Raw genomic sequence first — 23,558 nt, 5'->3', positions numbered from 1 at the left:
AGTTCAGCAAGGGAATCTTGATTGTGGCTCGAGCCTGGAAGATCAACACATTGTACCTGATGCAGGCCCAGATATTCTGGGAAGAAGTGAACGTAGCATTTGATATTGTCAGTGAGTTGTGGCACAAGAGATTATGCCACATGAGCCAGAAGGGGATGAGAAGACTTGCCGAAGACAATCTCATTCCAGTGAAGGACGTGCAACTTGAGAAGTGCATCGATTGCTTGGCCGGCAAGCAAAACCGAACCTCCTTCCGGTCAAGACCACTGATGAGACGGAATGCACCACTGGAAGTAGTGCATACCGATGTGTCAAGGCGACACAAAGTCACATGCCGGATCGCAGTACTTCGTGACGTTCATAGACAATCACAACCGGAAGTTGTGGGTCTCACTGTTGAAGACGAAGGATCAGGTGTTGTCTATCTTCAAGGAGCTCCACGCGAGAGTGGAAAGAGAAACCGGTCAGAAGCTGAAGGCGGTTCGAGCAGACAATAGAGGAGAATATCGGGGGTAGTTCGAGGAGTACTACCAGTCGAAGGGAATCCGACTCAAATTCACCATGCCGAAGACGCTGGAATTGAACGGGCTGGTCGAACGAATGAACCGGACCGTGATGGAGAGAGACCGGAGCATCCTGGCACATGCAAAGCTACCCAAGACGTTTTGGGCTGAGGCGCTGATGACGGCAACGTATGTGATCAACAGATCACCCTCAACACCCTTGGAAGGAGACACACCACAGAGAGTATGGACCGGTAAAGACGTGTCTTACCAGCATCTGAAGGTCTTTGGATGTCTCGCATATGTGCATGTTGCAAAGGACAAGTGAGCAAAGTTGGATCCGAAGTCCAGGCCATGCATATTCCTCGGATATGGCGATGATGAGTTCGGATATTGAGTATGGGATCTAGTCGACAAGAAGGTGTTCTAGAGTCGGGACATAGTCTTCATGGAAGATAGGACCATTGCCGACTGGGAGTCTGAGAAGAAGGTGATGAACTCCGGATCATCAAATGAAAACCGGTTTGAGGACAAAAGGACCTACTCGGTTGAAAACCGAAAGATAGTTGGTAACATATTGACACTCGATGAACCGGCTGGATTCGGACAAGAAACCGAACCGATCGAAGAAGAAGAAGAAGAAGAAGGAGACACCGGTCGACTTCAATAGGTCTGCCAACTTCAACTCATATATATTGATCGGTTGCTCTGAGTCGACCAACTCAGATTCGGCTGTGCCAACTGGCTGTCTTCGAACGGCTGACTGTGTCGGTTCGATTTGTCTTGTGTCGGCGGTAGTGGCTGTCGACTAGGAAGTCGATTCTAACTTCTATTGTTTCCAATCCTTGATCATCTTGTCTTCAATGAAGACTATGTCGCAACTCCTCACTACCTTCCTATCCACTAAGTCTCGTAGCTTGGAGCTGAACTCATCCTCCAAGTACCCGAGGAATATACATGGTTTCGATTTACTGTTGAGCTTCGACGTCTGATCCTTAGCCACATACATATATACCAGACATCAGAACACCCTCAGGTGTCAGTAGGAGACATCCTTTTCTGTCCACGCCCTCTGTGGGACATCACCATTCAATGGCACTAAAGGAGACCTATTGATCTGATACATAGTTATATACATCGCCTCAGCCCAGAACAATTCCGAAACCTTAGCATGCAACAACATGCTCCCTTTCCATTATCGTTCGATTCATCCTCTCTACAAGTGTTACGAGCATGACCATATAATATCCCGTGGTGAGAATTTACCGTAGTATTCTATACACGTGGATAAGTGTGAGGGTTAAACGAGAGTGTAAAGAAGGGAGGATTACATTTAATCCTCGGGATTGAGACAACCCATTAGGCCAAGTGTGAACTTGCCTAGGGGCCTTGGGTCTCGCAATAAATATGAGGCCTAGCTACCCTCATTTCATCATCTCTTGACTACGTCGGGGCTCTATTTCGTGGTGGCTCAACTCTTGTAGCGAGCGCGCCAGCACCAGGTACGACTCGACGCCATAACGGTGGTATGGGATGCCGATCGAGGCTTGAGTCTGTCTCGATCTCTCTGCTTGGGGGTGGTCGAGTGGATCGACACCCTTCTTTCTCTCTCACATTTCTTATTTCTTATATCTTATATCCTTATCATATGCTTACATTAGATCATAACTCTAACAACAAGCCCATTCAACTCGGGGGTCTTCGGAACTATGTATTTGATTCGAATACCTTGGACCTAGCTAACATGCTTCCTTGGTCGGTCTGTTAAGTCAAGTTTCTCTCTCACATTTCTTATTTCTTATATCTTATATCCTTATCATATGCTTACATTAGATCATAACTCTAACAACAAGCCCATTCAACTCGGGGGTCTTCTTTGCCGGTTCCTTCCTTGGTCGGTCTGTTAAGTCAAGTTTAACTCCAACTGGAACAAGACACCCTTGTCCTTCCTTGTCATCTACTCGTTAAAGATACTTGTCTTTACCACTTGTAGAGACAAGTTCTCTTCTTGACATGAGGTGCTGAGAGTCACCACCAGGTTCTCCCAACTATCCAGTAGTGTACATAGTAGTAGTATGGCTTGCATTGCATCATCGAGGGGAAACTTGGATGCCGCAAGTTGGTTCACATACCCCATGAATGTGTTGATGTGCTCCACTATGCTTTCTCCATCCCTGTACTTTATGGTTTTCTTGTTTTTCATATTGAAAATTTGAATGTGATTCTTCAAGCATGGGTTCTCGTTGGCTTTAAGAAAGATATTCTTCTAAGAATGTTGCATGTTTATATTCTCATGTTCATCTTTCTTCTTCCAGTTCATTGTTCTCATATATGAAATCATGGTTTCTTTGTTCGATACATTCTTATTTATTGATTTCTTACGCTCGTAGGTTCCATTTGGTTTAATACGTCCACTATTTCTTACTATAACCTTCATTACTTATTACTATCTTAAGTATCCATTGTTAGTAATATATATATATATATTGAGAATGGTGGTAATAAATGAGATTGAGGTGTCTTTAGTATTGATGGACCAAATTATTAGACCAATGTTTGAAAGGAGTAAGCAACGTGTCGTTCTTCATATAGTTTGTTACTTATTTGAGGTTATAAAGAGATTTAGCAAGGAAGATCATAGAGATATTATTTCTAGAGTGTTATACCGTCAAAATTTAAATGAACACACAAAGAATATAAGGTTTAGGGACTCAAGAGTTCATGGAGTCATCCTTAGACTTAGTGAAAGGGGTAGAGAGTGTAAATAACCTTATTGCAAAGATAGAAACACTTCACATGGTTGTAAAATTATGGGATGTTAAAAAGATAAAGGGATACAAAAGTTGCACTAGCCCTTAAAATTCAAAGGAGAAAGTTGTGGAAACATTGGAGAAATATATAATCAAAACAATTTAAATGGGTGGGATTTGGCAATAGATAAAGAAGTGATGTCTTGTGTCAAGAGTGTCGAATACGAGTGTCTAATGGCCATATTCACATTATCCCTTTCATAAAAACTAGGTTTTCTCATCAAAGATGTTTTGTTGAGGGCATTTTTCCTCTCATACTGACCTAACAGCTTCTGCCACAACTCATAGGCATTTGTGTCATTAGCAACGTGTTGAAGGACACTCATATCGACACATTGTCTGATGATGGCCACCGCCTTCCTATTGAGGAGTTTCCATGCAGACTCTAATAGCCTCGTGGGTATTTGCTCTCTGTCGATGGGCTCGTACAGGTCTCTTACTATCAAGAAATCTTCCATCTTGATCTTCCATTCTGCATAATTTTGAGAGTTCGGGACCATCATTCCTGGGAAGCCACTCACACCTCCTTCCATCTTTCACCTGTTGCTCTGATACCGGTTTTATGGGGTTTTAGGCTCGGATCTGTGAGAAAGACTGATTCTAATCTGTACAATAACATGGAAACAGAAAACAAACAAGATACATATGCACATGGATTTACGTAGAAACCCTAAACGAGGAAAACCACAAGAGAACGGATCTTCCACTATACAATAGGAAATACAAGAGTACAACACTCTCTGTACAGACTGTATCAGTTGCGCAGTGCTCTTGGCATCTGAGCTCACTTAGCTATGGTGTCGCTTCCTCTCACTCTTCCTCTCACTATGTTCTCCACTTTCTGTTCTACTCTTTACTACTCTCAGTAACTAAAGTATTGCCCGAAGTGTATTTATACTTATATACAGAATGGGCTATTTACAAATGTAGCCTCTACTACTTTCATTCCTATTATTATACTAATAATAGCAATTGATCAGCCGACTTTTATGTCGACTAGTCGGTCGTGTCCTCGACTTCGACTAACCCCACTATCGACTCTCTCAAAGTTGACTCTTCATGTCATCGATTGTCGCCTCTCAGCCCGACCAATCGACTACTACTTGTCTTCGATTATCGGCTCTTATGCAGCCAAACAATCGGCTCCTCCTAGAGGAGGGACATATTCCTAATAGGAGAGAGTGAGGAGCATGTTGTAACATGCAAAGCTTCCAAAGTCGTATTGGGTTGAAGCTATGCTAATTGTTGTCTATTTTATCAATAGGTCTCCCTAGTGCCCCTGAAAGGTGATGTCCCACAACAGGTATGGACAGGTAAAGATGTCTCCTATCAACACTTGAAGGTGTTTGGATCCCTATCGTATATGCATGTTGCAAAGGATCAAAGGTCAAAGCTCGACAGCAAGTCGAAGCCATGCATATTTCTAGGGTACTCAAAGGATGAATACGGCTACATGCTATGGAATATACTTGACAAGAAAGTGGTGAGGAGTTGAGACATAGTATTTATGGAAGACAAGACAATCGAATATTGGAAACAACAACAATTGGGGTCATCTTCCAAACCAACTCCCACTACTATGGACTCGGGACTAGTCGACTCTACATAGTCGACATAGTCGAATTTGAATTAGTGGACTCGGGGCAACCGAATAATACATATGAGTCAGAGATCGATTGAGGCATACGATTTAGAGTCGGTCGACCTTCAGAAACTAGTTGACATGTACGAACCAGAGTCGAGTTAAGAGTTAGCAGATACATCTGAACCTAAGCCAACCATGGGAGGTGGAAGATAGCCACTCAGAAAAAGGAGAGCATCCTCTCAATACTCTAGTCATTATGTGTTATTGACTCATGAAGATGAGCCAGAATGTTACCAAGAAGCCATGGCAGATGAGCACAAGGAGAGATGGCAGAATGCAATGCACGATGAAATGAACTCCTTGCATGAAAATTACACTTATGACTTGGTTGAGCTACCGAAAGGTAAGAGAACCCTAAGGAACAAATTGGTCTTCAAGCTGAAAACTGGGGAAGATGGCAGCACACCCAAATACAAGGGCCAAATTGTAGTAAAGGGATTTCAGTAGAAAAAGCGGGTCGACTTTGATGAAATATTTGCACCAATTGTAAAGATGGCATCCATTCGAACAATGTTAAGTATTGCTACCAATATGAACCTAGAAATAGAGCAATTGGCTGTCAAAATAGCATTCTTGCATGGGGAATTAGACAAAGAGATCTATATGTGGCAGCCCAAAGGTTTTGTGGAGAAAGGGAAAGAGAATTTGGTATGTCGACTGAGGAAAAGCTTGTATGGTCTGAAACAACCTCCATGCCAATGGTACAAGAAGTTCGAATCCTTCATGTTGGAACATGGGTTCCATAAAACACAAGTTGATCATTGTGTGTTCATCAAAATGTACAATGAAGGCAACTTCTTGATTCTCTAGCTATATGTGGATGACATGTTAGTGGTCGGTCAAGACACCAAGAAGATTGCGAGCTTGAAGAGAGCTCTAGGCAAGTCGTTTGCCATGAAAGATCTTGGACCGGCAAAGCAAATATTGGGGATGCACATACTTTGGGACAGAACTAAGAATATGTTGCGGTTGTCACAAGAGAAGTATGTGAAGAAGATCTTTGAATGATTTAACATTTCTAAGGCAAAACCAATTGGGGCCGCATTGCCAACAAATTGCAAATTGAATGCTAGGCAATGTCCAAAAAGTGAGAAGGACAAGGCCGAGATGAGGAAAATACCATATGCCTCGGCCATCGACAGTATGATGTATGTTATGGTCTATATGAGACCAAACACAACATTTGCAGCCGGAACAGTGAGGCGATACATGAGTAATCCAGGAAAAGAACATTGGGCAATTGTGAAATGGATACTCATGTACTTGAAAGGCACCTCAAGGGTATGCCTTACGTATGGTTTCAGAAAACCTATGCTCGAAGGTTTTACCGATTCATACATGTCGGGGGACGTAGACTCTAGTCGATCCACTTTAGGTTATGTGATGACCTATGCAGGGGGAGTAGTGTCATAGCAGTCGAGATTACATAAGGTTGTGGCTTTGTCAACCGCAAAGGCAGAATATATGGTTGCAATAGAGACTGGAAAGGAACTTATTTGGATGAAGAATTTTCTCAATGAACTAGGAATGAAGCAAGAAAAATTCTTACTTCATTGTGATAATCAGAATGTCATACATCTAGCCAATAATGTTGCTTACCATTCTCGGACAAAGCATATATAGAGAAGGTCTCACTGGTTACAAGCGAAAGTGGATGAAGAGGAGTTTATCCTTGTAGAGATCCATATCGATGATAATGGATCTGACATGCTCACAAAATTCCTACCTATGGATAGACTCAAAGTTTGTCGACAGAAGACAGGATTGGCTGACTCTCCCTTTAGGAGTGAAGGGGGGAGTTTGTTAGGATTTTGTCCCTCCTAATGGGAGAAGTCGCCTATCGATTAGGAGAATCAATAATCGAAATATGGTCAGTCGGCCAGATCAACTAGATGAGTTGAGGGTTGACCACAGAAAGAGATGAGTTGATGGTCGGCTGTATTGGATGGATTATCCAAGAGAAAGACTAGGCCGACTAGTCGGGCCGACCTAATGATCGAAGACAAGACTAGTCGGGCTCATCGGATGGTCGATAACAAAGTCTGTCGATCGAACCGACTGGATAGCGGACACAAGAGTTGGCTAGTCGAATCGACTAGACTGTCCGACTTGTGGGTCAGACAGTCGATTCGACCAGTCGGCTGATTAATGGCTATTATTATTATCTAATAATAACTTATTCCCATCTATAAATATGTGGAGTGAGGGAAAACTCTATACTGATGAATTAGTAGAACTATGTTAAATAGTCGAGTGCAACAAAGTATAGGTAGAGACGAGAGAGAGTGTGTGAGAGTGAATGATACTCTTGTAAAACCCTAAGTGGGGAATACTCTGATATTACAGAGTTCTTGTAATCTGTTTTTTCCTCTTGTATCTCTATTGTATAGTGCAGATCTGTTGCCCATGGTTTTTCCCTTTGTTTTAGGGTGGCAACAAAATCACTGGCATCCGCGAATCGGCTCAGCTAGAGCCGAACATTTTGCACATCTTTGATGACACCTAGCCGGTAGATGGGTTTGACCATGTTGAGCACTGTCCCACAAGCGTGCCAGATGTTGGCCGGTCAGGACGGCCCAGGAATAAAAAGCCAAGGATGGTTACGAGTCGGGTCGAAGACAAGTGGGGCCAAACATAAAGAAGAAACATTTGCAAACATAATCAATGGAAGTAGTAGCGGTTCACGTCTAAACGTAACCGCGCATGTTCCCTATAAAAAGGGACATGGAAAGATGTAAAAACTAATCGGTTGTATTAGTGTATTAAGTTCACGTCTCTTAGTAGAATATATGTATTGCTTATACTCTGTTCCTGTGTCAAGAGTTTTAATCTGTGTTGAGTTGTTGTAGTTTGTTTCTATGTGTTGCACACCACCAGTCGGTTGTAGCCGGTTCGACTCCCAATCTCCACAGTCACCACAACCCTATTCATAGAATACATATTTCTCTGTACATGTCCACATCTCGTCTCCCTACCACAAGACCTTGAGTTGGAAACCAAGAGAACGAGTATCTGACACCATGTTACTCTAAGCCGGTAACAAAAATATTGTTCAACTGAATAGAGAACATTTTGTAAGACATAAGGAATAAGACATGAGTTTACAACTTCATACAACCCACAACAAAATGGTGTTGTGGAGCAAAAGAATAGGACATTACTAGATCCAAGCCATGGCATGCCTCAAGTGGTCAGGCTACACAATGGATTTTGGCAAGAGGTCATCTCTACGGCGTGTTATTTACAAAATCGATCTCATCATAAGTTACTCGTATTGAATACACCATTTTTCTTATGGTTCGGGTGGAAACCCACAAAGGGATGTAAATTATTTAACCCACAAAATAAGAAATTTTTATATAGTTGATCCGTCATTTTTTATGAACAAATATTATACCCAAAATATCTTACAAATTTACAAAATATTCCCATTATACATTATGTAAATAATCACCAATATTGGAAGGACCATGTCAACAAAATGAGCGAATCATTACAATAGGAAGAGTCTAAAGAAGAAGAGGAGAGCCAAGATGTACATAAAATCACGATCATCAAGAATCTATCAAATGTAAGTGAAGATAGAAATACTAAGCACCCATTTACAAGCATAGCAAGTGCGATGATGGAGAAGTAGATGGTGATGCTAGAGAAGTTGGTGGTAGAATAGTAATAAAAGGCAACATAGAGGTGGCATGCCGTAACAATGACAATGGCAACAATGGCATGATAGAGCTAAGAGAAATGAAAGAAACAATCCTCTGACTCCAAGCATAGACAACCACCCTTATAGCTTCTCATTTCCCACCAAATTCTTGGCAAACCCCAACCGAAAATTCTGTTTTTCTCCCACTTTTGAAATTTCGAGAATTTCAAAATCTACCTTTTCAAATTCCACTTTTTCATATTCCACAAAGCAAACCTTATGATTTTCACACCATTTAATTCAAGCTTTAGGATCCTCTTAAAAAGATATCTCTCAAGGTGACACCACTCCAATTGAAACATAACAAGCCCTACACCTATTAAGAAAAAGAAATATACATCCCTGAACAAAATTTATGAGATAACCGATCCTACGGAAGCAATAATGGTGGATTTAGATGAAGACACCGAGTATATTCAAAATTATGAATCACATGCCCCTTTTGACAACACCGAGTATATTCAAATTTATGAAGCACATGCCCCTTATGGTGGATTGCTTGGCAAACTAAGACAATCTTCCATTGCACTTTCAAGTATCGAAGAGGAGTACATCATTGCAACCTTTACTGCAAAAGAAGGCCTTTGGATAAAGACAATCATTGAAAAGCTTGATATCTTCGAACTAAAAGAAATGAAGGTGTTTTGTGATAATCAATCAACCATAAAACTTGTAACAAACCCAAAGTTAACAAATCAAAACAAAGATATTTGAGCATGTCATTATTTTACTAGAGACTTGGTCGAAGCAAAAGAAATGTCACTCCAATACACTTCAACCACAACCATGAGGGCTGATTTCTTCACTAAAGCCGTACCCCAACACAAGCATTGGATATGTTCAAAGATAGGATGCAATTTAGAGAAACCAAACAAATAGGTTACTTACATTAAGGGGGTTGTTACAATATTAAATATTAGAAATATTAGACGTCATTAGAAATAACAAATATATCATAAATAAAGAAAACGAGAATAAATAATGTAACCGCCTAATATTGTGACTTTTGTTCACAATGATGATTACAACACATCATGTGAGATTTGATCACAATTAGGGATCGGAAACGGCTCGGCTCAAGCCTAAATCGTTGAGTTAAATATGTTTTAAACGGCTTAGCGGCTCGGGCTTGAGCTTCATTAAATGGTTTGAGCTCAGTTCAGCTTGGCTTGAGCCTTGCCAAACCAGCTCAAACCGGTTAAGCCGTTTATGTGGTTTACTAGTTAGGTTAAAGAAAAACTTCAAAAGTTAGAAATTAGTTAGAAACTTGAGAGAGAGGGGGGGGGGGGGGGGGGGGGGGGGGAGGGAGGTATGGTGGTGTTTTTTCTTTCATAATGAAAGCCATTATTTACGAGAGAGAGAGAGAGAGAGAGATGCGATGATGTTCCAAGAATAGTGTTGAAACATGTTTCTGATGTAACTTTGTCCTCAAAACTCTGTTTTTTATTATTTTTAGCTCTTTGTGAAGATCGTTCAAGGGATTTCCAAGGATTATTTGGGCGTTACGTTTCGTTATCATTATAAGAAGCTACAAGCAAAATTGCCATCGTCTCAGGTTAGTTATCTCAATCTCTATTAGGATGGTTGACACAACAACAGGAAGTGAGTTGATGATTGTTGATGGATGTGGTAGTGATGATAGTTGTGAAAATTACAAGAGGCGAAAGTGTATTGATTCTACAGAACATGAGAAAACATCATATATTGTTATTCTTGGTGGGAATGATGTTATTGGAGATGATTATGATATTGACAGTCGTGATTTTGTTAAGGCTTTGCTTTCTAATTTTATAGAAAAAATGAGAAAGATGCCAAAGATTGTGTGGAGGAGGATGTTGTCGAGGTGGTGATGGAGACCAAGTCTATGTTAGTAACTTTTGACAGGTTCTATGATCGTGGTATTATTTTGTATTTCACTAGAAAAATTCCTTTGGTATCATGGATTAAGCAGTGGTTGAATTCACTCATAATGCCTAATTGTGTTGAGGATGTGTATGTGGGTCCAAGAGGTTTCTATGATGTAGTGTTTTTATCGTTAGAACACCGTACAGCTTTGATGGCAAAGGTACCAATGTTTTTTGATAGAAGAGTAGGGCATGTGATGGAATGGGTTCCAGTGGTGGATTATAAAGATTTATTAAAATAACAATGTCCAATTTGGGTGACCGTTGAGTGTAGAAACTCGTTCTTTTGGGATTTACTACTAGGATTGATGTCTCAAATTGGTAAAATTTTGGTTGCTCCTCAATTTAATTCATTGAACAAATATAGATTTTGCATGCTATGGGATACAAGTTGTAAACTTCCAGGATGGTTGAGTATCGTTACGTCTAGATTTGGTCGATTTCGTTTTAAGCTTCAATGGGAAACTTTTGCAAGACATTGTTTTAAATGTGGTAAATTGGGGCATTTTATGGTTGAATGCCAATATCATGGTGAACTATCCCCAAAAAATAATTTCAAAGGGAAAAATAAGGAAGATGTTAAGAAGGATATTGTCTCAATGGTTGATATGGTCATGGATGAGGGAACATCTCATGGGTTAGAGCGAGATCCTAAAGTTCATGGTCATGTTAGAGGTGTTGGGGAGGAGAATGGAGTATGTAATAATGATCGCCCAAATGTTGAAGATGGAGAGTGGCATCAAGTGAGGCATAAGATAAAAGGGAAGGGTGTTGTCATACAAAGGGAATCAAAAAATATTAATGGTACGGCATTACCAAAAGATAATTTGAGATTAAAGGAGGGTTTAAGAAAATTCCTTGGCAGAAACAAGTGTGAAATCAGAGCTTGTCCAACCAATTACAATTCAATTCTTCAGGAAGGGTGGTACGACCTCAATTAAATCAAGGACTTCATTCTCATGGAGCTAGACAACAAATCCCTAATATTGGTGGAGGGGATGTAGTACACACAAATCCTTATGCAGCTCTTGAACAAGTAGTTAGTACATTCATGAATACACTTGCTCATAAAGAGCAAGTTCTTACCAAAGGTGTTAAATGAAAGTGGTATCATGGAATGTGAGATAGGCAACTTCTCCTTATAAGAAATATATATTATGGAAAACTTTATTTGATAGAGATTGGGATGTTTTATGTGCAGTTGACCATAAGTGTCATGATTTAGCAAGATTTGTCTTACATTTGCGTGGATATTCCGCATATTATGCAGGACAGTTATCACATCATTACTCAGGCGTTGTCATGATTATTCCTAATTCGTTTTCATCAACGCATTGAGTTATGGTCTTCAATGTATCCACAAATATTACTGGGTCGTGTTGGTTCATTAATGGGTGATTTTAATATGTGTGTTGATGCTTCACAATTCTCATTGATGGATTCTCCTGAGCAAGCAGTTTGGGACAAATTGGCATCAGAGGTTTTGAAGTTGGATGTATGGAAATGGTTGCATCAAGATGAGGTTGGGTTTACATTTCAGTCTATGCAATATAAGGAAACATGGAGTAGGTTAGATAGAATGTATGTTATGCATGATGAGTCCTTTTGGCCAGAGATGCTTAATATGTCAATTATGCATGGATCATTTTCCCATATGTTTTGAGTTTAATAAACATGGGGTAGATATGTACAAAACATTTCTTCAACGAGTTCTTTTGAGGTTTAATTCTACTTTATTATTACATTCCTTATTTGATGCCTATATGCAACAAATTTTTGGCATGTTTTCAGAACAAGTTATTTCAAAAGGATGGCATGCATGGGATACAACACTACAAAACATCAATGATATTCATCATATGTATGGTATGACTAATGCTAAAAGACGTAAGAAATTGATTGATAAGTTTTCATATATTCTTACGCAATGCAATGTACTATTGATGAATAATCCACATGATGAAGAGCTTTTGGATGTTCCAGTTCAAGTACAGGACAAATTGTGAAGAATTTGTCTTGTCAAAGTTATCAACAGACAAGACTACGTCAATTAAAAGAGGGATTTATAAATAATAATCACAATCTCATATGTTTTTTGAAGGATTAAGACCACCATATGCTCGTTCAAATGTGGTACAAATTAAGATAGGGGATGACATTGTTGTAGACCTAGTCAAGGTTATTGAGTTATGTATTACTCATTTTAAGAATTTGATTAGGCCAGAGTTGATTATTAATGAGGATGTCTTGAAAGCACGACAAGTCTGAGTTTTATAATGTAATTGGGAGTGTCGTGAATACAAATATTTGTCAAGAATTGGATGCTCATTTTGAAGAAGTTGAGGTGGAAAAGGTATTGTTACACCTTCCAAATGGTAAAAGCGTTGGTTGGGATGGTGTTACAAATGAAGTTTTTAAGAAGTATGCTAGCATGCTTAAGAGTCCATTCACACAAATGTTTCAACAAGGTTGGAATTCTGGTTTCATGCCTGAGAGCTAGAAGGTGGGCTTAATCAAATTGATACCAAAGGTGCCATCTCCGAGGTCATTTCATCAATGGAGGCATATTTCATTGATGGGAGGGTTGTACAAAGTATTTGCAAAGATATTATCCAACAAACTTAAGAAGTTCTTACCTCAACTTATTCATCCATCTCAATATGGTTTTATTACAAGTAGAAATAATTGCACAATGTTTCGAATGTTCAAATGGCTATCAATTATGCTCAATATACACATCAAGAAATGGTTATGGTGCAATTAGATTTGGAAAAAGCATATGATCATGTTAATTGGTCTTTCCTCTCAGGTGTGATGTATAATATGGGGTTTGGTTCTCGTATGTGTCGACTTATCTTTTTGTTAGGGAAAATGCAACCTCCCGTGTGATGCTTAATGGTAGAGTCACTCCGAAATTGTTTCTTACTAGATCCGTGCAACAAGGATGTCCACTAAGCCCATTGTTATTTGCTATTGTTAAATATCCTTTGTTAGTAATGTTGTCAAATCTTGCGACCAGTGGTGATATTCTGGGTGTGCATCTTCCTTCTAGTGGACAATTGGTGGCACAAGCATTGGCAAATGATTCTTTTATGTTTTTACAAGCCTCAAAAGAAAATATTTAAAAGGAGTATGCAATTTTGGGATCAATTTGCTTTGGCTTCAGGGTTGTTTATAAATTGGAGGAAGTCTCGCCTTATTTCTTGTACGGAGAGTGATTTGGAATGTTTGGGATGGTGAGGGTCAGTGATTACACGAGGTTCAATTTATCGACATTTGGGTTATCCATTGGGCATTAATGTTACAAATGTTCAATTGATTGACTGGATTGGTACTAAATTGAGGAACAAATTTATGTATTGGAAGTCTCAATTATGGCCCTTTCATGTAAGACTCAAAGTGGTGTAATGTATCTTGATACCCATGTTATTATATTTTTTGCCTTTACTTCCTTGGACTAAGAAGGCATTACAAAACATGTTACAACCTATTCAATTCATGTTGTGGCGAAAGGGAGAAATGATGGGAGTTACATGGATTTCATGGGACCATTTGGCTACTCTTAAAAGGTTAGGTGGTGTAGCAATATTGGATTTGGAAAGACATTTCATGGCTCGTAGATTTGCATTATTACGAGATATATGTCAACAAGATTAAGCATGGATATCTACGATGCAATATTTTATTGAGCATGAAGGATTGGTGCATGGGAAAACAAAGATTCAAGCATCATGGTGGTCACTACTAAATGGAAGTATTCCTCTAAAGATTCGACATTCTATATGTGGACAACATTTGGTAAGATCGTGGCAAGATGCATTATCTCTTTTTGAATGGGGACCATCAAGTGATCGAAAATATTGTAATTCATTACAAAATGAATTGCTTGTTTCTTCTCGAGTGTTGTTTTGGCATGGGAAAGAGAAGTTGAGATCTCAATTCAATCATTTATTTCGATTAGGGGTTTTACATTTGGAAGATGTGGTTGATAATGAATGTCAAATGTTGTCGGATTTTGAAGATGCCAAGTGATGGTTACGTATTACCCCAAATTATGGATTTATTTGGGAGAAACTACAAGATATACCATTGTTACAAGGATCTTTGCCATTGAAAACAAATTTTGCACCTTGGGTGGATTGGCGGTTACAAGATGGTACACGCTTGTTACACAAGTCACTACAAATATATTGTATCATCATGCGATGGCATCATTATCTTGGCTATCTCCTAAAGCAGCGAAGTTATGGAATGTATGTAAGTCAGATGTAAGGTGGTGGAAAATATTGCAACATAGTTGGCATTCCCGTCTACCATTTCATGCAAAGGTATTCATATGGAGAGTCATGATTAGTGGGTGCCCATTAGGTTCGGCCTTAAAGAGACGAGGATTAGGGTCCGGCACTTGTTTCTTTTGCATCATTCCATTGGAGGATAGTACACATAGGTTCATTAAATGTCCTATAGCGTGTACCATTTGGAAGTACTTATCGGACATTTGGCAAGTTTTAACCCGTTGTTGTTTGAGACCTCAACATTGGGTTTTTTCTCAATATGTTCAAAATGGATCAAATGATGAGATGGAGATATTGTTCCAAATTTTACGTTATTGGGGTCTACAACACAATTGGAAAATGCGTAATGATTTCATGTTTGATAATAGGCATGGGGTGAAAGCCTATATAAAGAAGCTTAAAGGTATTCTCATGTGGAATTTTTGGATGTTAGAGCATGTGGGGATCATTTCCTCAAATGCATATTCAAGTTTTTTAATAGAATTTTAGAACGTCCCTCTCCCTATATGATAGGTAGAGGATACTAAGAAGTGTTGTAACTAAGTGGATTTTACATACAATTAATATAATTGTGCTTTTACCAAAAAAAGAAAAAGAGCAAGGGAGGGAGGGAGGGAGACTACACAGAGAAGAGAGGGAGAGGGAGAGGGAGAGACTACACTGACGAGGGGAGGGAGACTACACATTGAGAGAGTGAGAGAGAGGGAGGGAGGGAGGGAGGTTTCCAAACCGGTTTCTAAGCATGTTCCCAAGCCGATTTAACCTAAACCAGTTTAGGGATCGGTTTGGTTTGGTTCAGGTTTGAGAACCCGAAAATGGTTTAGGCTTAACCAGTTTGGTTTGGATAAGACCAAATGGGTTAAGCCTAAACCGAACCGTTGCCGATCCCTAATCACAATGAACATTCCCATCACAAACTTTACTATGATCTCTTCTACCTATTAAATGCAACATCAACCGTGAATAGAACGTTGTCTCTCTTTTATCATCAAATCAAGTTACGTATATCAAATTGTTATAATTTGTTAGATAGTACTTCAAATTCGCACAATTTTGCACACTAATATTGAAGCAATCAAATGGTCATGATATATTGGAAGAAACACAACGTCAAAGACTCGAGACGTCAAAGACTCGAGAGACCTGCATACAAAGATAAGGAGCAAGTCACTCATGCAAGTGAAAAACCAAGTGTGAGCTCCTTCACCCCTAAGTTTTTATGATTCTCAAAGCAGATAAAGCAGGCCTCTTGTCATATTGTTATTTCAACTGAAGATTTGCGAACCTGGTTTTTAGTTAAATATTTGATCGTTGTCTAGAAAGTATCATTTCAGAATCATTGTCATAACCATTGATTGAGTTACTATGGTCGTGGTACTTGTATATATTGCTTTTGTACAGCCATAAGAATTAGATCATTTGGCAATTCTGGTGGTTTTTTCATTTAGTTAATGTAAAGCCCTATTTTACTGAACAATATTATGTGCATATCATAGTCAATCAATTTGTATTCTGATCTTTCGAGCATTTAAAAAACAAAATGGTTACATGCTGCCTCTCCAAAAAAATTCATTCTTGCAGTTATAAGGTTTCAACAGTTAGTTGGCAAGGTTTTTAGAGTTACTCCTTAACAAGTTTAGTGCTTACATACATGATTACATACAGGTTTATTGGGAAGTGATGTAAGTGTTTTTTTATTGCAGAACAAGAAGATTATTATGTAGTGTCATTTCCAGCCAGCGATAGATGAAGTTTGACGGGTTATAGCTTGGAACATTTCCATCCATGACCTTTATAAAGTACTTCAATTAATACGTCTAAGTATACTCTGGTTTCCAAGCATGTGGCTTCAGCTATTTGATATAGACCGTGAGGCTTCCATGCCTTTGGTTTTTCAGCTTTCTAGATTAACTTAAGAATTTTCATGTGTATTTGATATTGCCAAAGACAAAAGATATTGGATTGGTTTTAGTCAAAAGACCCACAACCTCATGAAAAGTATTATTTTTCCTTTTTCCCCATAATCTTCTATGACAAAACTATAACGAGGAATCTAGTACAACTTTCAATGAGGCTGTAGAGTCTTCAATAGGGTTGTGTGATACTTAACATCTGTCAAAAGTGATGAATCCAAAGGCACTGTATTTCCAGTCAGCTGATACTGTTGCCCATAGGCACTTTATATTTCCTGTCTTTTATCAACCCTGTGACCAAAAACTTTAAATGGTTTTATTATTTTACAAATAACTTCATTGTAGATTGCTTGTACTTGATCAAACTTGTGACCTGCTTTATAGCAAACAATCACAGAGATTGAGAAGGAACATAGACAATCCCCATTCCTCAATATACTCAATATTCTCATGACTTTAAAAAACATTATTTTTGGTGCCTAAAGTTTGAGAGGGATGGAACCACTTATGATAAAACATATATGTTAATAATGACTGGCCCATATTTTGGCATGGATAAGCAGGTAAGAGGAAATTATTTTTAAGATCTCACAACAAGAAGCTCACAGAGAACTTGATACAAAAGACAGTTAATTTTGCCAGTAGCAAAATGTTTCATTTCGAGGGCTTCTAGTTCAAATATGGACTTCCATCCATTGTGTTAAAGCCCTGTACAAATTCCACTTCGAAAAGGTTAAATATATGTGGATATTTCTTGTTGAAGCTGCCAGATACATACAGTAACAGTTCAGCTTGGTTAATAGCAGTGCTCAATATAACAACCCTGTGAATATTAGTTATATTACTCTGGCAACCTTCTACAATCAATTTAATGGTGGCAACTGAGTTATCAAATTTTGACATCTCACATCCATTCCCTTATCAAACTCTATTGCATGGCAAATTGAAGTGCAGAAGTTGTCTTGAATGGCTATTGCTTCCATAATATTCTTTATATCCTCAGCAAATCTTCGTTTTTCAAGCTTCATGGCAATCATAGTCTTCTCATGTGCATCCACCTGCTCTTTAAGCACAGCAGTTGTTCTGTCCTTTTCAAGGTTTGCCAGCAATACTTGCCTTTCCAGAACTCTTATATGCTCTCTACACATGAACAGCATCTCTGTAATCATTGCCTGATCAGCTAAACCATCGACTTCTTGTATAGTATCCCCTTTACTTCTAAATTCAGTTTTGCATTCTGGGTTCTCAGTAGTTAAAAATTTGTCTGTGTTACATCCATATATGGATCCTCTTCTTTGACAGTTGTCATTTGAGACACCAATGCTGTAATCCTGCTCTCAAACCAAACAACAGTTAGGTCCCAAATATCATTCAGATAGCAGAAATTTGAGGTGAGCACTGTCAAACCTTCTGTAGGTTCCCTGCTGAAATATCCACCTCAGGCACTTTGAAGGCCACTCCGTGATGAGAATCGATGATGCCCCCATGTTTTGACATGAGTGAGACCGAAGCTATGGCATAAAAAACTTGCAAACAGTGAGAAAGGGTACATTTAAAAACATTAAATGACTATGGTCTATGCACATGTTTCAAAGGCACTCTTTCAGTGTGATGGGATATTCTAAGTCTGTTATGACATTCTAAACAAATGTATACGAGATGGACAGAGAATACATATGCAGAGTTAAACTACAGAAGCAATCCATATAACCAACTTTGCTTCTACATTGTGCAAGAGCAAAAAATACTACCATAGTACCATTAGACAAACGTCTCAGAGGCTGCATCAACTCTTCAGAGGATCTATTCGCTGTGCATTTAATTGATACAGGAGCACCACAATTCTGCAATATAACTTAGGTTCATACATCCTGATTACTCATGTATACCAAGGTAATAGATTTTCCACAAATCACACCTACCTGTGCATCGGCCACTCTTTCTATGTTTTCATCAACTTCAGATACTCCTTTTATGCTTCCATTAGACTGATGTACTTGCCATTGAGATCGTAATTTCTCATTTTCATCCTTGAGCTTCAAGAGCTCTTCTTCCAATTTCCTGACTTTGGATGTTAGACCAACTACTTCATTATTTTTCTTATTGATGCCATCTGTAATGTCTAACTCGAGCTGCGGCTTCTCAGAGACCACAAATTCCTAAACATAGATAAATTTCCATGTCAAAAGATATACAGAAACAGTCGAATAAAGTGGCTGCAAAACATAGCTGAATAAAGCTTTAAAACCTACACGAATAACACTTGAGAGAAAAGATTTCGCCTGCCTCATAGTATCCCACATTCCATCTATAGCTTTGGTTGCACTTTTAGACTCAGCAAACTCATTTTCCAGGTTCAAGAGTTCATGTTTAAGCTCAGCATGAAAGGTACAATGCTCTTGAAGCTGAATCTGCAGACCATCTCGTCATTTTTCAGTGAAGAAGTACACTCTCACTACCATTTTAGAACATTTTATTAGTCATAAGAAATACCCTTAGTTCAGCAATTTCCTTCCTTGCCTCTTCTAGTTGAGACCTGTACCTCTCCATTTTAACTTTGGAGCTCATTAGCACATTAATCACCTACCGAAATTGAAAACACAATCAGTACTGAATCTTAAATTTGAATTCATTAAGGCAGCAGATAGATGCTTTAAAAAAGGTGCTAAATTCTCACGGAAGATGATGTTGTCCCTTTCGTGCTACCAACTGAAGATGCCCATCTGCTTGGGGTGGAAAATAAAAAATCTGGTTCTGCTAAGGATTGCCCATCGTTCATGGTAGCCCATAAATCTTCATCTGCAACATTCTCAAAGTTCAATAGTTCACAGAAGTCTGCTCCCTTTCTCAATGACAACCCACTTCGCTCAGCACTTCTGTCAGAAATCAGGTCAAAATTGACAGGGCTTCGAAGTTTCTCACGTCTGACAGTAATCAGGTCACTATGAATATTTTTATTCTCAAGATGCTTTCCATTTTCCTGAAAATGAGGAGAAAGCATGTCAGTGATTGAATATGATGGTTTCCTCAAAGTGCACGTGAGTGAAACAAATCCTTAAGAGTAAACACTGGACTATTGAAACTCAGACCATATGCAGATTCATGCTATTCAATTCGTATTGTTTGAATGATTTCCATCAAAACAGAAAGTAAATTTACGGGCACGAAGTGTTTCATTTATGAATTCATGCAAATTTCTCATGCATGAAACCCTCTTTCTTAGACTTTAATTACAACTATTTTCTCCATAAGCAAAACAAAAAAATTCATGCTATATACTTTGAACAAATGAAAAAACTTTGGCAATATCTCATGTCTTATATTAGGAAAGAATCAAAATAGTTCCTACACAATAAAGCTTGTGATAGAGCATGCAACAATATAAGCAAACTTTAAGATTTTTTCGAGGAAGAGCACACGTTGATAACCTTGTTGAAAGAATCATCAAATGTGGATGAGATGACCAAGGAGCTCAAGTTTTCAATCTTCAGCTCTTGCTCTCTAATTCGCTGTTCTCTCTCCAGTAGACCTTTTCTTTCCTCTTGTAGCTCTAGTTCAAGCTTCTCTTTCTCTAATTCGTACTGCAGAAATACACTGAATGTCAGCAAGATGCAAATTTTAGAAATGGATTGAGCCTACTCATTTTATGTAATTCACAACCTTCAGTAAGTCGTTGCGTAGACGCAGAATCTCTTGTTCTGAAACCTCAGATTGAAGTCCCTAAAAAGTCAGTCACCTATTAGATAAGACCATCAACTACTTTTTTTCTAGCTCAATGGATACTAAAAAACATTCAGCCATATGATATACAGTAGAACCTTAAGCTTTTTTCTAAGGCCTTCAATCTCCCGTAATTGTCTTCTCAGCAAAGCAGCATCAGTCAATATCTGTAGGATCAGCAAAATTTACACCAATCCTTCTTCATTAGTGTGAGAACAGAAATTCTTCATTAGTGCAATGGCATTTTAGATATTGTACACCTCATAGAACAATTTAGGTAGTATGTCAATTTAAAAGCTTTCCATCCAATATGCTGCATGTAATCCTCATTAATGGCTAGAGGAATTAAAAGATACCTCATTGACTTGAGCACATGTCGTGACTCGTTTAGCTCTACTAGCAAACAGCAATGTTCCCCGTGTCTCATCAATGTGGACCTGTGCAGTTGGAAAATTCAATGAGATGTTTCAATCAAAAACATATAATGAATAAAACAAGCGAATGATAAGTTTTTGCCTCTTCTGGTGCTATGGTACAGATTATTGCAGTTTTTGCATTCCCCCCCAGGGCTGGCTGAAGAATGCGTGTCAATTTACTGTCACGATATGGTATATGGCCCCTACAAGGGAAGCCAAGTAAGAAGAAAAATAAATGAAGATTCATTTAACTTTTCATGTTTTAGCCTCAAGGACTTACCCTTGCCTCGCAGCACCATCACTCAATTTCTTTATCACATTACCCAGGGTCATCAAACTCTTATTGATATGTGTTCCTTCTTTTAACCTCACACCACCGGCACCTGTTTTTGCTACACGTTCCGAACCAGCTAAATCAACAAGGTTCTGCATAAAACAAATGGAGTAGACCAAAACCTCTTCATACGTCAGATTCCATACACTATGATATACTGAAATGATGGTGACTGAAAATAAATTTTGAAATTTGCAGTATGACATTTTCTAAATAGCATTGAATAAAAATGGAGCACAGAACTGAATAGCCAAAACATCAAAATAAATTACCAGAACTGACACTCGCACAGCATCTACTGGGGGAGCACCTGATACTTCTATATGTTTGTCCTTACTTTCAATTACCTGAAATAATCTGATATGAGGGGATGTAGTATACCATTCACACCCAAAAACCCCTTACAAGGCTTCCTTAGCATGATATTGGAAAGCAAAGAGGAAAAGTTTTTATTGTGATTAATATTTACCATTCGAAAAATTGTGTGAGATCTACTGCTATACACGTTCATATTTGTTTGCCCAACATGGCGATGAGCTGAACATAGAAAAAAAAAAAAAATCAATGCACTAGAAACAAGCTTGAAAACTACTTCAAATCCGACTAATTCATAGAAGCACCTTCTCCAAATTCAAGAAGTTCAAAAACCTGATCTGGACTGCTTACTATCTCCTCTCTTAAGCCTGCAACAAATATTCCTTTCTGCAAACCAAGCCAAGAAAATGTATGTTTCCTGAGATGGCCAATTCAGATCTCAAACTGAGGTGCAAAGCTGAGCCAGAAAACCGACCTCGAGGTTCTCATGAACTTGCAATTTTCTGTTCTCTGGAGCCAAAAGATCATTGATATCTTCATTGTATATTTCCATGTATGACACACGGACCAAAAACTCCCTATTTTCTATCTATCACAAGAATTGAGGTTGAAATAAGCAGACAAATGTCAAGCTGAAACTACTCACATGACCCTTCAAAACATATTGAAAATTATGCTTGCACCTTCTATCCATAAAAGTCTCAATCTTTTCCACACCTCAAACATGAAACTGACCATATGAGAAATAAATGCAATACTGTAACAAAAGAATAAATCAAATGGGTCATAAAGGGAGGTTGAGCCATGGAGAAGAACCTTTTGAATGTGACTAAAAACTTCGTGAACTGATAATCCAATTAATCCAAGGCTATCCTTTGAGCCTCTCATGGTGAAAGTTTTCCCACTGCTGGTTTGTCCATATGCAAAGACAGTACCTGTACGATTATTGCAGTACAACATTGTTCAACTAACAATTCCCTTACTTGAAGAAAGTTACACATGAATTTTGCAAGCTTATTGTGCAGTAATTGTGTAAACATGATAAAAGAGTACATGCCGTTGAATCCATGCAACGCAGATGATATCACTCCTTTTGTATGCAGATCGTAGATGGAGGCAGTAACAGATTCAGTTCCAAATACGTGGTCTGCGCAAAATAAGTCATCCCTTGTTTACTCAGACGATAATAATGCATGTTCTATACTCAAATTCCTCTGCAAGGGGAAGCATTTAACGCACAAAGTGGAAATGAAGCATTTTCTAGGTACGAGAGAAAAGGAAGAAAAAGAAGAGATTTTAATATTTGCAATAACCAAAAGAGAAGAAGATTTTCCGGCTGTCGTTAGAAATGAACTCACCAAATGCGAAGTTTTGTCCTGAGACAGGAGTGCCGAGAGGGCTGCAGAGAGAGATTGTGTTGTCAATCACTTTCCAGTAGTTCGATTTGGTGGACTCGGAAGCAGAGGAATGCGGTCTGATGCGAACGGCGACACTGATCTTCTCCATGGCTGATTGATATGAAAAAGTTGCAAGGAATAATCCTGCACTGACTGTTGTTCCCTTCTTCGTCTTCTTCGTCTTCTTCTTCTTCTTCTTCTTCTTCTTCTTCTTCTTCTGGATCAGACGATGGCAGCGAAGAAGAAGATGAAGATGAAGAAGATGATGATTGGGGGGAAGCTCTGCAAGTCAAGTCATTTCAAATTTGGTGGATGAACTAAATAATGAATTATTAACTGCATTTCATTGCTTCTTCACGTCCGCCTCCCTCCCTTTGATTTTGATGGATAAAATGTGTGTTTTTGAATTCCATTCTCTCTTTCTTTCTTTCTTTCTTTCTTTTTCTCTCGTAAATATGTACATAATAATGGCTTTCGTTACGAAAGGAAAAAAAAAAACAAAATCACACCACCATGACTAACTTAATCTTACTACAAAGTACATACATATGACTAACTTAATCTTACTACAAAGTACATACATATGTATAAAACCCTTGT

The 23,558-nt window shown here is 38.6% G+C and overlaps 1 protein-coding gene across 3 annotated transcripts; it reads right to left on the bottom strand.

The window, feature by feature from the left end:
- Window positions 1-17,332: 17,332 nt before the first annotated feature.
- On the bottom strand, window positions 17,333-23,096 carry LOC147860146 (kinesin-like protein KIN-7L). 3 transcript variants are annotated; one of them, XM_087324740.1, is made up of 20 exons: window positions 22,920-23,096; window positions 22,619-22,708; window positions 22,378-22,496; window positions 22,037-22,150; window positions 21,867-21,948; window positions 21,716-21,783; window positions 21,519-21,593; window positions 21,193-21,338; window positions 21,013-21,115; window positions 20,853-20,933; window positions 20,595-20,663; window positions 20,437-20,496; window positions 20,205-20,357; window positions 19,454-19,756; window positions 19,270-19,359; window positions 19,029-19,187; window positions 18,699-18,935; window positions 18,536-18,620; window positions 18,184-18,287; window positions 17,333-18,107 (listed from the first exon to the last, which is right to left on the bottom strand). In XM_087324740.1, the coding sequence occupies exons 1-20, from the start codon at window positions 23,065-23,067 to the stop codon at window positions 17,640-17,642; spliced, it is 2,754 nt and encodes a 917-aa protein (XP_087180866.1). In that variant the 5' UTR covers window positions 23,068-23,096; the 3' UTR covers window positions 17,333-17,639. The 3 variants fall into 3 exon arrangements, with proteins under 3 accessions (XP_087180866.1, XP_087180867.1, XP_087180868.1); XM_087324741.1 differs by having other exon boundaries at window positions 19,029-19,181; XM_087324742.1 differs by having other exon boundaries at window positions 17,879-18,107; window positions 18,528-18,620.
- Between the last annotated feature and the right edge of the window lie 462 nt (window positions 23,097-23,558).

The sequence above is a fragment of the Azolla caroliniana genome, unplaced genomic scaffold (genome assembly GCF_043228905.1).
Source record: "Azolla caroliniana isolate FFs.n. ecotype wild unplaced genomic scaffold, voAzoCaro1.0.p SCAF_9, whole genome shotgun sequence".
NCBI lineage: Eukaryota > Viridiplantae > Streptophyta > Polypodiopsida > Salviniales > Salviniaceae > Azolla > Azolla caroliniana.
The sequence above is the reverse complement of the archived record's forward strand: the minus strand, read 5'-3'. Positions and strand labels throughout refer to the sequence as shown.

Coding starts and splice junctions, on each gene's coding strand:
- LOC147860146 (XM_087324740.1), bottom strand. CDS start 23,067: ATGGAGAAGATCAGTGTCGCCGTTCGCATCAGACCGCATTCCTCTGCT. Junction 20,358..20,436: donor TACGCAACGACTTACTGAAG/GTTGTGAATTAC, acceptor GTATTTCTGCAG/TACGAATTAGAGAAAGAGAA. Junction 19,360..19,453: donor AAGGGACAACATCATCTTCC/GTGAGAATTTAG, acceptor CAATTTCGGTAG/GTGATTAATGTGCTAATGAG.